The sequence below is a fragment of the Heterocephalus glaber genome, unplaced genomic scaffold (assembly GCF_053883595.1).
Source record: "Heterocephalus glaber isolate CG9 unplaced genomic scaffold, H.glaber_assembly_v1.0 deba00001760, whole genome shotgun sequence".
NCBI classification, from domain to species: domain Eukaryota; kingdom Metazoa; phylum Chordata; class Mammalia; order Rodentia; family Bathyergidae; genus Heterocephalus; species Heterocephalus glaber.
In genome coordinates this window covers 4,620,152-4,638,153 of record NW_028258457.1, presented here as the reverse complement: position 1 = coordinate 4,638,153, position 18,002 = coordinate 4,620,152, and the positions used below count along the sequence as shown (strand labels likewise).

Below are 18,002 nucleotides of genomic sequence, written 5' to 3'. Positions count from 1 at the left end.
TTTAACAACCCAGCAAGACCTTATCTCAAATAAAAAATACAAAAAGGACTGGGGATGTGGCTCAGTGCAAAGGCCCTGGGTTTGAGTTTGATCTCCAGTACTGGAAAAAAAAAAAAAAGATGAAAAACTGGTCTTGTGTTTTGCCGAGACAAAGTTCTGAAATTATCTGTCCAGGAAGTGTGCCTGTGCCCTCACCTGGTTATTTCTGAGCTTTATGACAGCATGCCTGCCTGTCTGGAAGGGAATCCTTTTTCTCCTAGTTATGAGAATAGTTTTATAAGTTCATGGTAGATTACTTGATCTTTTTATTTTTTCCCCAGTACTGGGGATCGAACTCTGGACCTTGTGCTTGTGAGGCAGGCGGTGCCACTGAGCTGCACCCCCAGCCCAGGAACTCCTTCTCTCAGGTGTCTGGAGCGCCATCTCCCACATGGGCGCACGCACCGGCATGCACGGATGTGCGCTTAGGCTCAGCAGTGCCCCAAGCTCATCCGCCCACCCTTGGCCCCACCGCTGCCCGAGGGACAGGGCCAGTGAGGCTGTGGGGATGTGGGGTGTGCGGGTGGGGGCCTCTGACCTGCAGCCCGGCACAGCTGACCCTGCAGATGTGGCAGTAGTGGAGCTGGGGCTGTCTGGTGCCCACCCTGGGCTTCGGTAGTCTGCTGGGACCCCTGGCTGCCGAGGACACAGACGAATCATAGCCAGGGGAGCTCGGTCCTAAGAGGGAGAGAAAAGTGAGAGAGACAGGAAGAGTCACACATACCACCGGGTAACTGGGGACAGTGATGTGGGGCCTGCTCATCCCTGAGCTCCATCCCTGGCCCTTTCTATTTTTGTTTTGAGACAGGGTCTCACTAAGTTCCCCAGGCAGGGCTTGAACTTATGATCTTCCTGCCTCAGCCTCCCAGAGTGCTGGGATTCAGGTGTGCGCCGCCACACCCAGCTCTGCTGCTGTAGCTTTAATGAGGTTCCCCTGCGGACACTCACCTGGCCGGCAGGGTGAGTCCTGTCTGTCCTGGGAGCTGCTGCTGGCTGGTGACCGTCTGGAGCTGTGACTGCCCTGCAGCAGGGTTTCCACAGCACAGAGACAGGGAGGGGCAGCTCAGGGACATGGGTGACACGCCCACACCCCGCTCAGCGCTCATGCTTCCTTTCATCCCCACCTGCTGGCCCGGCCCCCTGCTCTGTGAGTGGCCCTGCTCAGGGACACAGCGAGGAGCCAGGTGGACACACAGCTCTCCCAATGTTCATTCCCAGCAGCCTGCTGGCATTTACAGGAGGACTCTGGCTGCTGGGTGGCGTGGGAAGAGGGTGGGTCTGGAGGGAGAAATCCTCGGGCCGGGCCTTGTCGAGGAGTGGAGAGAGAGCCAGGCAGGGTGCACACACTGCCTGTAATCCCAGCACTCTGGAGGCTGAGGCAGGAGGATTCCCATGAGTTTGAGGCCAGCCTGGACATAGCGAGACCCTGTCTCAACAAAACAAAACAAAGAATGGAGAGAGGGAAGAAGAGGGTGGGTGCCAGGCTTGGGTCACTGAGTGGTCTCCATACCGAACCAGGGACAAGGTATGGGTGGCAGGAGCAGCACACTGCGGGTGGCCTGGTTGGCGTGGGGTCCGGGCATCTCCCAGGGCACACACAGCGCTAGATCCTCGGGGCCCGAGCTCTGGGCGTGGGAAGGTGGGGCTGACCAGCAGGGAGAGCCCCTGGACAAAGGAGCCCTAGCTCCTGGGAGCCTCCCGTGCTGGGGACAAAGGTCTGCCTGACCTCACTGTCCCCAGTTCCACTGAGTGCCCCTTGGAGGTACGAATGTGGCGTTTTGCCAGAGCAGGGGCTTCTCAACTAATTTACCTTTTTATAGTGCTGGGGTGGAACCCAGGACCTCTCACACGCTGGGCAGACACTCACTACTGAGCCACACCCCACCCTTTTAAGTTTTGAGGTAGAGTCTTGCTAAGTTGATCAGGCTGGCCTTAAACTTGCCATCCACCTGCCTCAGCCTCCTGAGGTGCAGGTAGGATGACAGGTGTGTGCACCACCGAGCTGGGCTGTGACCCCAGGGACACAAGGCATGAAGGAAAAGGTACAGAGGACCATGAGAAGGGGTGCAGAGGGGAGCCCCCATGCTTGCCCACGCAGCACCAGCGACATGTCCCTGTAGCAGGTACCTGGGAGGTTGGGGCACTGGGCCCTGGTGGCTGGGCAGCAGGGTCCTCCCCGAGAGCAGTGTAGGTAGCCCCAGAGGCCTGGAGGGGAAAGGCCGAGGGAGGCTCCGTGCTGGAACCACAAATAGACACAAAAGGCCCAGCAGGTCAGATGAACGCTAAGCAGTATGCAAGCTGAACGTGTAAATCCCAGCAACCTGGGGACTCTGTCTACATGGCCGACCTTAACACAAGAGACCCTTCCCAAGCCTGGGGACACGGTGTGACCTTCCTTGGGAACCAGGTAGTTTTAAAGGCTGTCATAAAAAATAAAAAAAATAAATAAAATAAAAAAGTTTAAAAAAAGGGCCCAGGATTTAGCTCCGTGGTTCTGCTGCCTGCCTCGCAAGCACAAGGTCCCGAGTTCGATCCCTGGTACCAAAAAAAAAAAAGAGTTAAAGGTTGTCATGAATTAACACCAGCCCAGTAGGGAAGGGGGTATCATTGGGTCTGGTGTATAGATGGGGAAACTGAGGCACAGTGAGGAGCCAAGTCCAGGCATAAATCCATTCAGCTGCTTCTCAGATAATCTACTTTGAGCAAGTCTGTTCTCTCACCAAGATTCTTCCAAGTGAGCGGGACATGGTGGTGCACGCCTGTCATCCCAGCACTCAGGAGGCTGAGGCAGGAGGATCACTGGGGGTTCAAAGCCAGCCTGGGCTCGAACTTGTGGCAATCCTCCTGCCTCAGCCTTCTGAGTGCCAGGGCTGTAAACATGCACCACCACACCCAGTCTAAATTGAAAATCTTGTAAGTCGAAAAAACATTGAATACATCTGAACAGCTGAGTCCCCTGGCTGCCAGAAACGTGCTCAGGACATATATAATACCTCAGTGGTGCAAGTTCATCTTAGGCAAATCCCATCTGAGTTATTTATTTGTTTTTGAGACAAGATCTTACAAAGTGGTCAAGCTTGCCTCCAACTTTCGACCCTCCTGACTCAGCCTTCTGAGTAGCTGGAATTACAAGCATGTGCCACTGCATCCAGCTTCAGTCAGTAGTTTTGTGCCTTTTCTGCTGAGCCTTCCTGCAGCATTGTGTCCTTGTTTCTCAGCACCGGGCACAGGCAAAGCCACATGCTTTGCATGCATTTCTGCACAACTCCCTTCTCCCAGGCAGGGCTGCACCTGCAGTGTCCTCTCGCGTCCCCAAGTGGCCTGGCTGCCGCACTTCCGCTGAGCTCCTTCTCTGTTCCTGGCTGCCCCACACCCCACACTCGGGAGCTGAGGTGTCCCACGTGGGGCCTCCAGCCTCGTGTGGCTCCTGGGCCCACTCAGTGTGGCTGAGGAACGGAATTCCAAACTTCGTTTCAATTCATTTAGATTTCAATCCCTGCATGTGGCCAATGGCAGCCACGGTGGGTGCCAGAGATCCAGTACACCTTCATCAATGAGTCTTGTCATTAAGATGCCCACAGCTCTGTGGCTGTCCTGCAGACTGCCCGGCTCTGGGGCTCTGGGCAGGAGGGCTAAAGGTGGTGGCATCAGAGGCTTTTTTTTTTTTTTTTTTTTTGTAACCGGGATGGAACTCAGGACCTTGCGCTTGTGAGGCAGGCAGCAGCAGCACAACTGAGCTAAGTCCCCGGCCCTTTTGTTTTTATTTTTTTGAGACGGGGGTCTCACTATGGAGCACAGTCTGGCTGCTGTGGAACATGCTGGCCGTTCCTCCAAAGGTAAACCATGCCTGGGCACAGTGCCACATGCCTGTTACCCTAGCACTCAGAAGGCTGAGGCAGGAGGGTTGGAAGTTCAACTTAGCGAGTCCCAGTATCAAAATTTTAAAAAGGAAATAAAAAAGACTGAGATATGGCTCAGCAGTGGGGCGCTCCTGGGTTTGGTCCCCAGTACCACAGGCACACGCACTGACCAAGGGGCGCTGGCAGAGAGACGATGGCCCTCACTGAGTGCTGAGCAAGCCTGTTTGAGGAAGCAGCCCATGAGGTTTGTCTCTAGTTGGGGACTTATGTCCCTTTTCAGCCACAGTATGGCACACGGGGCCCAGAGAGGACTGAGGGGAGGGATTTAACACTGGCAGCAGAGTGTGGCCACACTCAGCCACCATCTGACTCAGGTGTTGTATTGTTATGTTTTCATAAAAGCCCTGTTTTTGAGGATCCCATTGGTAACAACAGTTTTTATTTGTGGGGTTTTATTTTTGTATTTTTGAGACCAGATCTCATTGTGTACTTTAAGTTGACCTTGAACTCACTATGTAGCCCAGGGTGGCCTTGAACTCACAGGGATCCTCCTGCCTCAGCCTCCCAAGTTCTGGGATTACAGGTTCTACCCCACATCCCCCTAGTTTTTATATTTTTAAAGGGTTGGGAAGAGTTCAAGGGGTAATATTTCACAATGCACAGAAATAACATGAAGTTCACATTTCAGGTCCAAAAATAAAGTTTTATTGGCACACAGTAGGCCCATTTGCTGCCTTGGCCCATTCTGGGCTACACAGGCAGGTTTGGTCAAAGTCTGTGGGTCCTGCCATCAGGTGACAATCATGTTCATGTGACTGCAGGCTGGGCGGTGATTTCCTCCTCTTGCAGGTCAGCCTGGCAGGACCCCTGAGAAGAAGGGCACACAAGCCAGGCCTGTTGAGGCCCAGGCTGGGGATGGGGATGGCATCACTTTGTCAGAGTCAGCTGGCCCAGGCAGGACAGGAAGACGTGGTAGCCAGGGCCACCAGAGACAGACTGTGTCTAGACTGCAAGAGCAGTAAGGTCACGGGGAGGAAAGAAGGCAGGGTGAGCTCTGAGCCTGTAGCAGGGGGTCTCAAGTGCAGGTGACTTGGCCCCCAAAGGGCCCTGGGCCATGACTGAGGACATCTGTGGCTGTCACAGCTGGGGAGCTTCTGGCCTAGAACAGGTGGTGGAGGCCAGGGATGCAGCTGAGCTCCCTGCAGTGCCCAAGATGCCCCACAGAGGATTCAGCCCCAGTGTCCGCAGGGCAGCTGCTGTAGCGAAGCTGAGATGGGAAGGACAGGGCTGGTGTCCCCAGGGAGGGGACCACAAATGAGGCCAGTTCTGGGGAACGAGAGGCAGTGGTTTGATCTGACAGCTGTTGTTTTCATCTTGAGGGCTCCAGAAGGCCCATGTGTTGTTCTGGGGTGGTGCTCCTGGGAGGTGGTGGGCCCTTTAAGAGGTGAGGCCTAGTGGGAGGAAGTTAGGTCACAGGGGTGTGGCCTGTGAGGGGATTTTGCTACCCAGGTCTCTTCTTTCTCTCTTTGCTCTGTGGTGGAGTGGGCCATTTTCCTCCACTGTGTGCTTGCCATGAGCTGCTGCCCTGTCACAGGTTCCAAAGCACCAGCACAAACCAAACAGGGACTTGAATCTCTGAAACTATGAGCCAAAAGGACCCTTTCCTCTAAGCTGATGACCTCAGGTGTTTGTTACAGTGACCAAAAGCGGACACACTGGGCAATGACTTGGAGGAAATGAAGTAAAGTAGGTGAAGAGAAAACAAGGAAGATGAGTTGGGCGTGGGGGAGCACACGTGTGATTCCAGCACTCTGGGAGGCTGCGGCAGGAGGATGGCAAGTTCGAGGCCAGCCTAGGTGACTTAGGAGGAGGAGGATGGAGAGGAAGAAGCAGCAGCTCAGGAGCAGAAAGATCCCCTCACATTCATCCAGGGAACATGGGATGCTCCTGGTGACCCATTCCACTGAGAGCTGTTTCCTACCCACCTTCAGTCTGGGGATGGAACCAGGGCTCCCACACAGTAGGCAAGCACTCACCATTAAGCTGCATTGTGGATCTTTTTCTGTTTTGAGCCGGGGCCTCACCAAGTGGTCCAGGCTGGCCTTGAACTTTTATCCTCCTGCCTCAGCCTCCAGAGTTGCTGAAAAAAGCTGGTGATCCCCTTTCACTAGAGCCCCACGGGCTGCAAGACTAAGAATGAATGGGTGTAGGGCACAGTGGGAGAGATGGCATTCTTGTTTATTTTTTGCTGTACTGGGTATAGAACCAAGGGACTCAGGCGTGCCAAGCACAAGCTCACCACTGAGCCACACCCCCATCCCACAACGGTAGTTTTAAAAGATTAAAATATAATCCATATACCATAACTTTTTTTCTGGTGCTGGGGGTTGAACCCAGGGCCTTTGCACTGAGCTCAATCCCCAGCCTTTTTAAATTTTTGAGACAGGGTCCAAGTCACTAAGTTGCCCAGACTGGGCTGGAACTTGTGATCCTCCTGTCTCAGCCTCCCTGAGTGCTGGGACAACAGGTGTGTCCCACCACACCCATGTGATGATTATTCTTACTGTGCACAGTTGAGTGGATTTTTGTGCATTCACAATGGTATGCACCCATCACCTCTGTCTGGTTCTAGAATGTTCCATCACCCTAAAGCCAGCCCTGTCCCCGTGAGCAGTCCCCTGTCCTCTCCTTGGCCCCGCCACCCCCAAATCCACTTCCTGTCTCTGGAGTCGCCTGTCCTGGGCGTTTCCTGTCTGTGGAGCCCATGCTGTGTCCCGTGTCTGGCGTCTCTCACTGAGCACGGCGTCCTCAGGGTCCCTCCATGCTGTGGCCAGTGTCACAGCCTCGCTCCTGTTTTGGCTGAGTCCTGTTCTAGAGTTATCTTTGCCTTTTCCTTTTCTTAAACAGCTCAGAGACTTGATTATATGCACTCTCCATATGTCACCCCCACCCCTTCCCAGCCTCTGGCAGCCGGGAATCTATTTCCTGTCTCCGTGGGTCTGTTGGGGACCTTTTGTATCCATGGCATCACACAATATGTGAGCTTCTGTGACTTGCTGATAGGTGGCAGTTTAAATTCTGCAACTAGCTGAGTCGCCAAGGGAGAGGAGCCAGCCCCTTCTACGATGGCCAGCAGTCAGAGGAACCAAAAGCTGGGTACCATGGCGCAGGCCTCTCATCGCAGCCACTCGAGAGGCGGAGGCAGGAGGATTGCATGTTTGAGTCCAGGGTGGAGAATTTAGTAAGATTTGGTCTCAAAATTTTTTTGTTGTTATTTTTTTGAGACAGGGTCTCACTCTGTAGTCCAGGCTGGTCTTGAACTCACTATGTAGCCCAGGCTGGCCTCAAGCTCATGGGTGATCCTCCCAGTGCTGAGATTACAGGTGTGTGCTACCTCACATGGCAAAAAAAAAAAGAGGAACCATAGCAGAAGCAAGGGAGAGGCCCATCCAGCAATGGGAGAGACGACCCAGCAACTGGATGGCTGTGCCGGCACTGCCCTGAGGGCTGAGAGGGGACCTCTGGGGACATCCTATGGAATGGAGGGCTGGACACCAGGGTGCAGAGGACATAGGGAGCCTGGGAGGGGGAAAAGAGTGGGCAGAGATAACTCCTTTAGCGGTGGTTGTGAATGAAGAGGAGAAATAGGGACAAGAAGGGACAGTTAACCAGGCAGGTGGCAGATGCTTGCCATTTCGGCAGCCTGGCAGGCTGAGGCAGGAGGGTCACAAGTTGTAGCCCAGCCTGGGCAACTTATCAAGATCCTGACACCAAAACAATTTTTAAAAGGGGTGAGATATGAACAGTTCCCATCAACATCCAGCATGTGTTGAAGAGCCAGGGCAGACAAGGCAGAGCTGTCCCAAGCCCTAGTGGCCAGAATGGCCAGCAGAATCATAGCCACCCCTAGAATGCCCACATTCTCATCTCTGGAACCTGTTACATCACCTTCGCAGCAGGACAGCTCTGTGGTCGTGAGGACATGAAGGACCCTGAGACAGGAAGTTATCCTGGGTTATCTGGGGGACCAGGAGGTCAGAGGGCAGCAGGCAATGAAGGGACAGAGGCTGGAGTGACAGGGCCACACGGCAAGGGACTTCTGCCCTAGGAGGGGAAGAGCAGGAAGGACCCGGCCCTGCTCACACCCTGATTTGATCTGATTTGATTTGGCTTTATTTTTGTGGTCCTGGGGATGGAACCCAGGGCTTTCCCACTGAGCTACACCCCAGCCCTTTAATTTTTCACTTTGAGACAGAGTCTTGTTAAAGTCTCCAGGTTAAAATAAATAAATAAATAAATAAATAAATAAATAGTCTCCAGGTTGCCCAGGCTAGGCTGGAACTTGTGATCCTCCTGCCTCAGCCTCCCAAAGTGAAGGAATGACAGGTGTGCACCTCTTACTGCAATCACACTAGCAGCCTCAGCAGGCAGGCAGGTCCCAGGCAGCTCAGCCCCCTCCCTCCTCCAGCCCAGAGGCCCCGGAATTTAGACGCCCCCCTAAGCTTTGAGCCCAGAGGAGATGTGAGGGTCTGCATCGGGGACAGAGCTTCAAGGTCAGGAACTGAGAGGAACCTGGCCTGGGGCAGGGCTGCTATGGGACCTTGAGCAAGCCACAATCTCTTTCTTAGCCTCAGTTTACTTACCTGGAAGCCGGAAGCAGCCACCTTGGGAGGGGATGCATCTCAGTGGCGAGCATTTTGTCTGGCGTGACAGTATGGTGCTAGGAATCAGGGTTCCCTGTGAAGCTTCCTGATTTTTATGTTTATACTTATTTATTTGGTGTACTGGAGACTGAACCTAGGGTCTTTGCACTGAGCTCCATCCTCAGCCCTTTTTATTTTGAGACAGGATCTCACTAAGTCACTAAGTTGCTCAGACTGGGCTTGTGATCCTCTTGCCTCAACCTCCAGAGTGCTGGGATGACAGGTGTGTGCCTGTCATTCCTGACTGATTTCAGTCCTGACTGATTAATTGATGGATTGATTTTTTTTTTTTTTTTTTTTTTTTTGGTATCAGGGATCAAACTCAGGACCTTATACTTGTGAGGCAGGCTCGGTGCCACTGAGCTAAATCCCCAGCCCCTCAACCCAATTTTTGAGACAAGATCTTGCAGTGTAGTCCAGGCTGGCCTCGAACTCACGGTAATGCACCCGCCTCAGCCTCCCGAGTGCTGGGATGATAGGTGGGCACCACCACACCTGGACTGGCCCCCATTTTTAAATACTGGCAACCAATTCAAATAAAGCAGATGTGACAATTAAACAGGGAACAAGGACTCGGAGGAAAGCTAACCCTTAGCCCCTGGGCCTCAGTCTTTCCCTGCTGTGGGCTCGGTCTCCATAACAGTGAGGCCCTGGGAGGGAGGAGCACGAGGCCGGAAGCTGGGCCATGCACCAGTTGCCACCTGTCAGGCTTTGTTGTTGTGCACAAGGCTGTGGGGTCTGGGTGGTTTTGGGCTCTGAATATGTTTTGTGGACAAAGCCAAGCTTTTGTGGGCACATCTTCTAGATTAGATCTTAGAGTGCGAAAAAGTAGCAAGACTCTTTGATATAATTTGTTCATGCCGTCACTGAGTGCCTGGGGACATTAAAGGGCACAGGATGGAAAGGCTTCATCGGGAATCTCCTGGGCCCTGTCCCACGGTACTTTCTACTGGCACTCGCTCACTGGCTCCAAGGGACAGGTCAGAACTTGAGGGCAGATTTCTAAGGATGTTTGTGATCTACAGGGAGAGGGAGGGGACAAAACGTCTTAGAGACCATCAGGAAGAAAGATAGTGGGTCACTGTGCCTGTAACCCCAGGTACTTGGGAGGCTGAGGCGGGAGGATCCCCACGAGTTCAAGTCCAGCCTGGGCTACATAGTGAAACCCTGTCTCAAAAGCCCAAATAAACAACAAGGAGGTCACCTGTCTTTTGGGGTGCTGAGAGAAGCCCCCATGTGCATGTTCTGACCCTGGATAGCAGTGTGACACTGAGGGCCCTGCTGATGTCTAGGGACCCAGTGGGCAAGTCCACAGCACATGCTGATGTGGCCACAAAAGACACTCAGCAGGGAGACGGTTTTCAAGTCAGCTTTATTGGCAGCAAATCCCATTTCAGTCACTTTCTGGGACACACGGGGACACACACCCGGCCACAGTTGTCATCTGGCACTTCCATTCACAAGAGCTTTATATCTAAAGCCCATTGTACATTTTTTTTCTGGGGTGCTGGGATGGAACCCAAGGCCTGGCACATGCCAGTCAGGCACTCCCCTGGCCCACATGTCACATGCAATATGACAGCTGTGGTGTTTTTAACTGATGCTTTTTCTTTCTTTTTCCCTTGAAAGCCTTCAGCATAACGCCCTGTACAGGCCCAGGCTCCCCATGGACCCCAGTGACGACCGGAGAGGAGCTCCCTTACCTATGTCCTTGTGCTCTGGGAAGCAACAGCAGGGTTTTACCATCACCCTCACCAGCAGCTGCCTCTTCAAGGCCCAGTCAGAGGCCACCTCCACCCCAGACTCCCTGGGGACAGAGCCTGGCTGGCCGGCTCCCCGGCAGACTCCACTGCAGTGTGCCTGATGGAGCTAGCAGCAGGCTCCAGGGCTCCCCCGACATCCCATGCAAGGAGCACAGTATCCAGCAGGGAGGGGCGGCTCCGAGGCAGCCCCTGAGTCAGGCGCCATGGGCATCAGCTGGACGGCGGCACTGCTGGGCAGGTGGGAGGGAGAGCAGGAGGTGGCATTCCGGGGACAGTGCTTCTAGCCAGGGCAGGCTCCACACCTCAAGGTCAGGAACAGCAGGGCAGCGGCCAGCAGCCCAGCCCTCCCCTGCTGCCTTCAGGGATGGAAACGCTGGGCCTAGCACAGGCGCCTTGGTGGACAGGAAAAGGAAGCGCACACAGCACCCAGCTCAGGGTTTTTGTGAGCAAGCGCAACAGACACAGACAGACCCACCAGCCCCAGATGTGACTGACGACATTCAGACTGAAGAAGCCACTGGCAGCAGGACATGGTTGGTGCGAACCTGTCATCCCAGCACTCTGGGAAGCTGAGGCAGGAGGATCGCAAATTCAAGCCCAGCCTGGGAAAATGAGCAAGACTCTGTCTCAAAATAAAAAGCCACCCACTGGCTTTCTAAAACATTTGATCCAAGGGGATTCAGAAGCTGGAGTTTGCTCTGCTCCTGGGGGGCAGACCCTCCAAGGAGAGGACCTCACGCAACGGAAGGGACTTTCAGAGACACTGCTGCAGAATGAGACGGAGGCAAAGTCTCCACTCCTGGCCAGGACGGATGAGGAAAGGACCCGGAGCACAGTCGCTGTCAAAGGCGGTCGGAAGAGATGTGCCCAGGACGCCTACCTGGTGGGCGTCCTGCCCAAGACACCCACCACATACAGCATCTCACTCCCCGAACATCCACCAAAGGGCTTCTAACTGAGGGGATCCAGCGACTTCAGAACGACAACATGACACAAGCTCAGCGGCACACAGCAGGCAGAGAAAGTCAGCTTCCAGAGGCGCGGACGGCCTGGATGCCTTGCACTTGCTTTAAGAAAAGGGAAGTAAAGCTTGGAATGGCATATACACCTGTCATGCCAGCACTCTGGGAGGCTGAGGCAGGAGGACACCAAGTTCCAGCCCAACCTGGGCAACTTAGTGACTTAGTGAGATCTTGTCTCAAAATTTTAAAAAAGCCGGGGGATGTAGCTCAGTGCAAAGGCCCTGGGTTCAATCCTTAGTACCACTAAAAAACCCCAGAAGAACACAGAAAAGGAAAGGGAAGTGAGCCGGTGGCATACACCTGTTGTCCCAGCGACTTAGGAGGCTGAAGCAGGAGGATCACAAGTTCAAGTTCGGCCTGCAGCCTGAGTTAGCTCGCATCACCTGGCCAGGTGGCCAAGTCCCGTCAGCCCCCATACAACTCAGAGCCACGGTGGACACTGAAACTGGCACATGTCCTCAGACCTCTGGAAGGTGACCAAGGGTGGAAGACAAGGAGATGCTTCCTTCGGCTGAAGTACTCTAGGGCTCCTTAAATGACTATTCGGGGCTGCCTGGCATCTCCCTGAGCTGTCCCTGGGGGGCCGGTCCCACAAGCTCTGGTACTCTTCTGCCAGCACCAGAGGCTTCCACCCAGCAGGGGCTGGGGGCTCCCAGAAGCCGGGACAACCTGCTGCCCTGGCTCTCACCCTATTTGTGGATGACAGAGGAGAGAACAGCTGCCTTGTGGGCCACGTGCAATCTCAGGTGGGAAGTTTCTCAAAGTCTCAATCCCAAATAAATGATGTAAAGAGGAAGTGCCCAAGGCAGAGGATGCCCTTCTTGTGCCTTTCCTGCTTCTCTCAGGTCTACCCAGGTGTTTCTCCAGGTTGAGGGTCCTTGTCCCCTCACCTCTGTGCCCACGAAGAACCCAGTGACACCCACAGTGGAAGGTCCTCTACAAAGCTCATTTGAAAATGCTTTTGAAGCTGAATGTAGTGGTGCACACCTGTAATCTCAGCTCTTGGGAGGCTGAGGCAGGAGGATCTCCACAAGTTCAAGGCCAGCCTGGGCAACTTAGTGACTCAGAGAGATCCTGTTTCAAAAGAAAAAAATTTTTAAGGGGCCGGGGATGGAGTTCAGTGCAAAAGGTCTGGGTTCAATTTTTAAAAATGCAAAAAGGTGGCCAAATCCATCATCCCAGTGGGACTCTGAGAGAACTACTCAAGGAAGAGACATATGCCCCCAGGGACACGGGCAGCTGTGGCTGGGCTCTACCAGTGTCTTCCCCACATTCCGCTTCTGCTGTCTGTACCACCTGCACCAAATCGCATTCCCTCAGCACTCATGGCCTCACAACTAAAATCCGCCTTCCATTCTAATTAACAGCACTGCCAGATTCAAATGTCCTGAATTCTGAGTATCTGAAGCACTCAATAAAAGGATTATGAGATCCACAGGACCACATAAAATAAAATGAGAATCCATATTATCAACAGGTAGTTGCAAACTTCTCTTCTGCCTTCAAGAGTATGGCCAGCCGGGCGTGATGGTGCAGGCATGTAATCCCAGCACTTGGGAGGCTGGGGCAGAAGGATCGAAAGTTCAAGGCCAGCCTGGGCAACTTAACAAGGCCTTATCTCAAAACCAAAAATAAAAAAGGCTGAGGACACTGCTCAATGGTAGAGTGTTTGCCTGGTACATGTGAGGTATTGGCTTCCATCCCCAGCACCAAACAACAAAAGCCTTGTTATGATCCCAACCTTATTCTTAGAAGACCATAAAAGGAATATTTCATCAAGGGCTGCGGTTATCAATTTTACAAGCCAAGAAAATAAACTCAAAACCCCTAAGTTCCCAGGCATGGTGGCTCATTCCTGCTGTCCTAGTTACTCAAGAGGCTGAGGCAGGAGGATCATAATTCAAGCTGAGCCTGGGCAACTAGCAAAATCCTGTCTCAAAATAAAATCAAAAGAGCTGGGAGTATAGCTCAGTGGTGAGTGCTTGCTTTGCATGCATGAGGCCCTGGGTTCCATTTCAAGGCCCTCAGCCCTTTTTATTTTTATTTTTCATTGTTATTACTACTTTTTTTTTTTGTACCCAGGATGGAACTCGGGACCTTGCGTTTGCAGGTGGCAGAACCACTGAGCTAAATCCCTGGCCCCACTTTTTATTTTTTGAGACAGGGCTTTGTTAAATTGTCCAGGCTGGCTTTGAACTTTCCATATTCCTGCTTCAGCCTCCTAAATAGCTGGAATGACAGGCACGCGCCACTGTGCCTGAATGGAAGGGAATCTTAATGGCCTAACATTTAAGGTATTGTTCACATGGAATTAATTGAAAAGATGCATTGGAGGCAGAAAGGAAAGAGCTAGCAGTGGGCGGGCTTGGGGCCTCATGTTGCCAAGCAACTGGCCACGCCTACATCTCAACCTAGACCTGGCCATCCAAATGCGACCAAAGAGGATGGGAATAGGAAAGAAAAATGAAGAACTCTGTTTAGGGAAAACAGCAGGTTGAGCTTTCTTCACAAGAGGAAATTCACAGCCCAGCACGACACCCGAGAAACCACTTGGGGTGCCCATTATGCGCCCACCTGTCTCCCACACTTCCGGTTTTCATGAAATGGCTGGCTGCTCTTGAGGTTTCTATTAGAAGGAACCATGCAAGAGCACAAGCACTGGGCCGGGCCCAAAAGCTTGCCCCTGGCATCTACTGTCCACTTTGTCAGTGAAATGTGTGCAAAGGCCCCAGGCTCCCCGGGGACACTTGTCTTTGAGGTGCCAGAGGGACAGTTCGCATCGCACTCAGCAGGGGCTGGGAAACCGTCCCAAGAGTTTGCACCAGTCCACCAGCTGCAAACTGGCCCAAAGATGGTCCAGAAGAATGACAGGGGCCATGTTCCCCTCTAAGGGTGCCAGCCCTGGCTGCCTGATGGGGGAGTGCAGCCTGGGAGCGAGCCTTGGAGAACAATGCAGTGTGCGTGCTCTGTGGTCTGAGTGTCCTCACCCATGCGTCTCCTGCCCCCACCCCCTGCCGTCTCCCTTCCCTCCCTCCCCCCTCAAACTCCTGAGTCCCATCCTTTATGGTCCCTAAATATCCAAACAGGCCCCCAGTCAATCTCAAGGTCCCTGCTCCCTCCCTCCTCCCCAGGTGCCCACCCTCCTACAGCTTCTCAGGTCTTTCCAGGCCCCAAGTCAAGCCCGCAGCCCAACTCTCTGCCCTTCCTCTCCATCAGGTCTCAGCATCCCCTCCCAGGCCTCTGATGTCTCCTCCTACCGAGTCCTCAGTCCCGAGGTCTCGCTGCCCCCCAATCAGGTCCCAGGGCCCCCCCCTCCTGTGCCCTCCAGCCCCCCCCCCAGGTACCCTGTCTCAATCCCCTCTGCCCTCCGGGCCCGCCAGGTCCCCTCTCCGGGCGTCCTCAGGTGTCCCCGGTGCCCACCCCAGAGCCCATCCCCCGCTCCGGCTCGAGCTCCATCTCGCGTCAAGAGCCACGTCCTGGAGACCCCTGACTGACGCGCGGCTCTGTGGCCATGGCAACCGGAACCAGCTTCCTCCATCCCACCCCGGCGCGCATTCCGCCCCGTTCCCACCACCACGCCGCCCCTCCGGCTCCTCAGCGCGCGGCTTTCCCCAGGTCCAGTTCCGCGCGGCGGGAGGAGGAGCGGGCCATTACCTGGACTGCGCGAAGCGGGAGGAGCTGCTCGCCGCCATCTTGGCGTCTTCCCCAAACCGGTGGCCGGTGACGTCATCTGTCCCACCCCCAGTGTGGCCGCTCGGGCCCCGCCCCGCACCCAGGCCCCACCCCTGTGGAGCCCCGCCTTCCCTCCGAGTGCAGGTTCAAGCCCCGCCCTGGACGATGCCCCGCCGCTTACTCCAGCCCCGCCTTCCTGTCAACCACTCAGAAGTCCCTGATCAAGTCTCGCCCTGCCCCAGCCCCAGCTCTTATTGGAGCCCAACCTTCCTTTCAACTACTCAGAAGTCTGCTCAAGCCCCGCCCCTTGCTGGGCCTCGCCTTCCTTTGAACAAAGGAGCAGTGTTCAAGTCCCACCCCTTGCCAGAAACTCTGCCCCTTATTCTGAACCCCGCCTTCACTCAGACAGGAAGGACTCTGTTCAAGCTCCGCCCCGCCACAAGCTCCGCCCCCTCCTGGTGCCCTGACTTCCTTTAACCTGTCGGAAGTGAGGATCTCAACTTAGGCCCTGCCTCTTACCACAAACCCATCTTTTACTTGGAGCCTCACTCAGATGTCAAATCATTCTGCTTTTTGTATTGGTATGTCTGGCAGGAAGCACTGGTGCCCCAACCCGGAGTACTCTTAAACTGAGCTACATCCTCGCCCTTTTTATTTTTTTATTTTGAGACAAAGTCTTTCTAAGCGCCGAGGCATGCAATCGACTGGGCTTGAACTTGTGATCCTCCTGCCTCAGCCTCCCAGAGGGCTGGAATGACAGGCGTGTGCACTATATCACTTGGTTTTTTGATTTTGGAATATTACAAGACACCTGGAGTAAAAAAGCACATTTGTCGACAGTGGCGGGGTGGCGCTCCTTTGCTCTCAGATATGAAGCTAGTTAATTCTTGGATGGGCACTGCGGCAGCCCCGAGCCAAAAACGTCCTGGTCAGCTCAGGGATGGCAGGTGTCCGGGACCGGGTGGCCACTAGGAGCGGTCTGGCAAGCCCCACTCTCTCACCATGCCCTGGCCAACTTCCAGCGTGGTAATGACACCTGCTCCCTTACAGGGCCCTGTGGCTCTAATTAGATAGTTAGGGCCGCATCCCCTTCAGGAAGGTGGGTGTTTCCCGGTTTCCTCTGCAGGCACAAGATCTTTCCTCCTATTATTTATTACAAGCATCGCGCTAAACGATTTCTCTGCTCAGTCTTAGCTGGTTCTCACAACCCAGCTGATTCTCATTCCTTTTGTTGAATAAAGTCAGCCTGAACACTGAATTCGTGTACTGACCACGGCTCCTAAGCGAAAGGCCAGGTTCCTGCCAACCTCTAGTCACAATATTCCCATCAATCGATTGATGCGTAGCCGTATTGTACGTCTGTTTCTGTTTAGACGCTCGTCATTTAACGCATGTTATGAGTTCACTGACACTGAACTCACAGCCCGTGGCATTATATACACAGTGGAATATTGCTCAGCCCCAAAAAGGAAGGAGATTCTGACACGGGCTACAACACTGATGCCCCCGAAGGACACTGAGGTAAGCAAAGGAAGCCAGACACAGGAGGACACGCAGCGCAGGGCCCCACCCCCAGGAGGCCCAGCGTGGTCAGATCCACAGGGACAGGAAGGAGGAGGAGGTGCCGGGCTGGGGAGGGGACGGGGATCAGCGTTTCCTGGGACAGAGCTCAGCTGGGGAGATGGAAAGTCCTGGAGGTGGGCGGCGGCGACGGCACAGCGGAGAGATTCGATGCGCTCCAGGCCACTGAGCTGTGCCCTTGGAAATGGTTGAAAAGTCAATTTTATGTTAACAGGATTAAAAGCAAAGCAGGACAGAGAGCCCGGGAGCCAAGTTTGAGCCGCACGGAGCTCAGAACCAGGGACAGCTCCCCGGGCTGCAGAGGGGAGGGTTGGACTGCCAGACTGGCTCTGTCCTGACCACCTTCTTGCTCTCCTTCCTCCATCCAACTCCTACTCACGCCTCAGAACCCAGCTCACATTGTCTACGTCCCTGCTCCACGCCAAGAAACCTTCGCAAGGGCCCTGCACAGATTGCTTTTACATGGGACAAGTACTTGTCTCCTGACAAAATTAACAAAGAACCACGCAAAGAGACTTAAAACAACAGGTACCCATTCACTCATCGTCGAGGGAACTGAATCTGAAATCGAGGTGGCAGGAGGGCTGGTTCCTTCTGGAGTCTAAAGGAGAATCCATTCCCAGTCTCTCACCTCTAACTTTTTTTTTTTTGGTACCCGGGATTGACCTTGTGCTTGTGAGGCAGGCGCCAGAACCATCACCTCTAACTTTGTTTTTGTGCCTCTAATTTTTTTTTCCATTAAGTTTATTGGTACATTTTAGGTATAAAATACAGTTGCATTCATCATTGGGATCTTGTACCATTACATGAGTATCTTATTTTTTCCCCTTCCCCTGTCCTCCCTACACCCCCTCCACCCTTCCCTATTTGCAAAGACCTTGTTTCCATTTTCTTCCTGTTCTCATACTTTTTCTTTTCCCTTCTTTGCTTTCCCCTTCCCCTCCCATTTCCTCTGCTCCTCTAGACCTTTTCTTCCTATTACACAATATCAATTATACATTTTTAAAATTACAATATCAAGATCTAGGAGACATTACCACAGATTTTACAGAATTTAAAAGGATATAGAAAGCATATTAGAAAAATCTTTCTTGAAATAAATTTGACAACTTCTAAGAAGTACCTTGGAAGACAAATTAATGACACTAACTCTGGAGGAAATATAAAATTTGAATAGCACCTATTAAAGAAAGTATATTCCTAGCATGAAAACCTATCTATATGAGAACAACAGGCTCATATACATTTTAACTGGTAAATTATATCAAACATTTAAAGCAGAAAAAAGAAGGAACACTTCTCCCCTCATTTTAGGAAATCAACATTGTGCTAATCCTAAAACATCCAGGAAAAAGTATGAAC

General features: G+C 53.3%; 1 protein-coding gene across 8 annotated transcripts in view; it reads right to left on the bottom strand.

Moving 5' to 3' along the window:
* The window catches only part of Zfr2 (zinc finger RNA binding protein 2), a 32,600-nt gene extending 17,478 nt beyond the window's left edge, over nt 1–15,122 (bottom strand). For 3 of the 8 annotated variants that reach the window (XM_004865861.3, XM_004865862.4, XM_021244832.2), the window contains exons 1-4: nt 15,042–15,122; nt 2,167–2,275; nt 988–1,060; nt 578–717 (exon numbers count right to left, since the gene is read on the bottom strand). In XM_004865861.3, the coding sequence (XP_004865918.3) occupies nt 578–717; nt 988–1,060; nt 2,167–2,275; nt 15,042–15,079 (360 nt within the window). In that variant the 5' untranslated portion in view covers nt 15,080–15,122. Of the gene's footprint in view, nt 1–577; nt 718–987; nt 1,061–1,163; nt 1,466–2,166; nt 2,276–15,041 lie in introns of all 8 variants that reach the window. The other 5 variants (XM_087201344.1, XM_087201345.1, XM_021244833.2 and 2 more) reach the window with 3 other exon arrangements.
* Nucleotides 15,123–18,002: the final 2,880 nt, after the last annotated feature.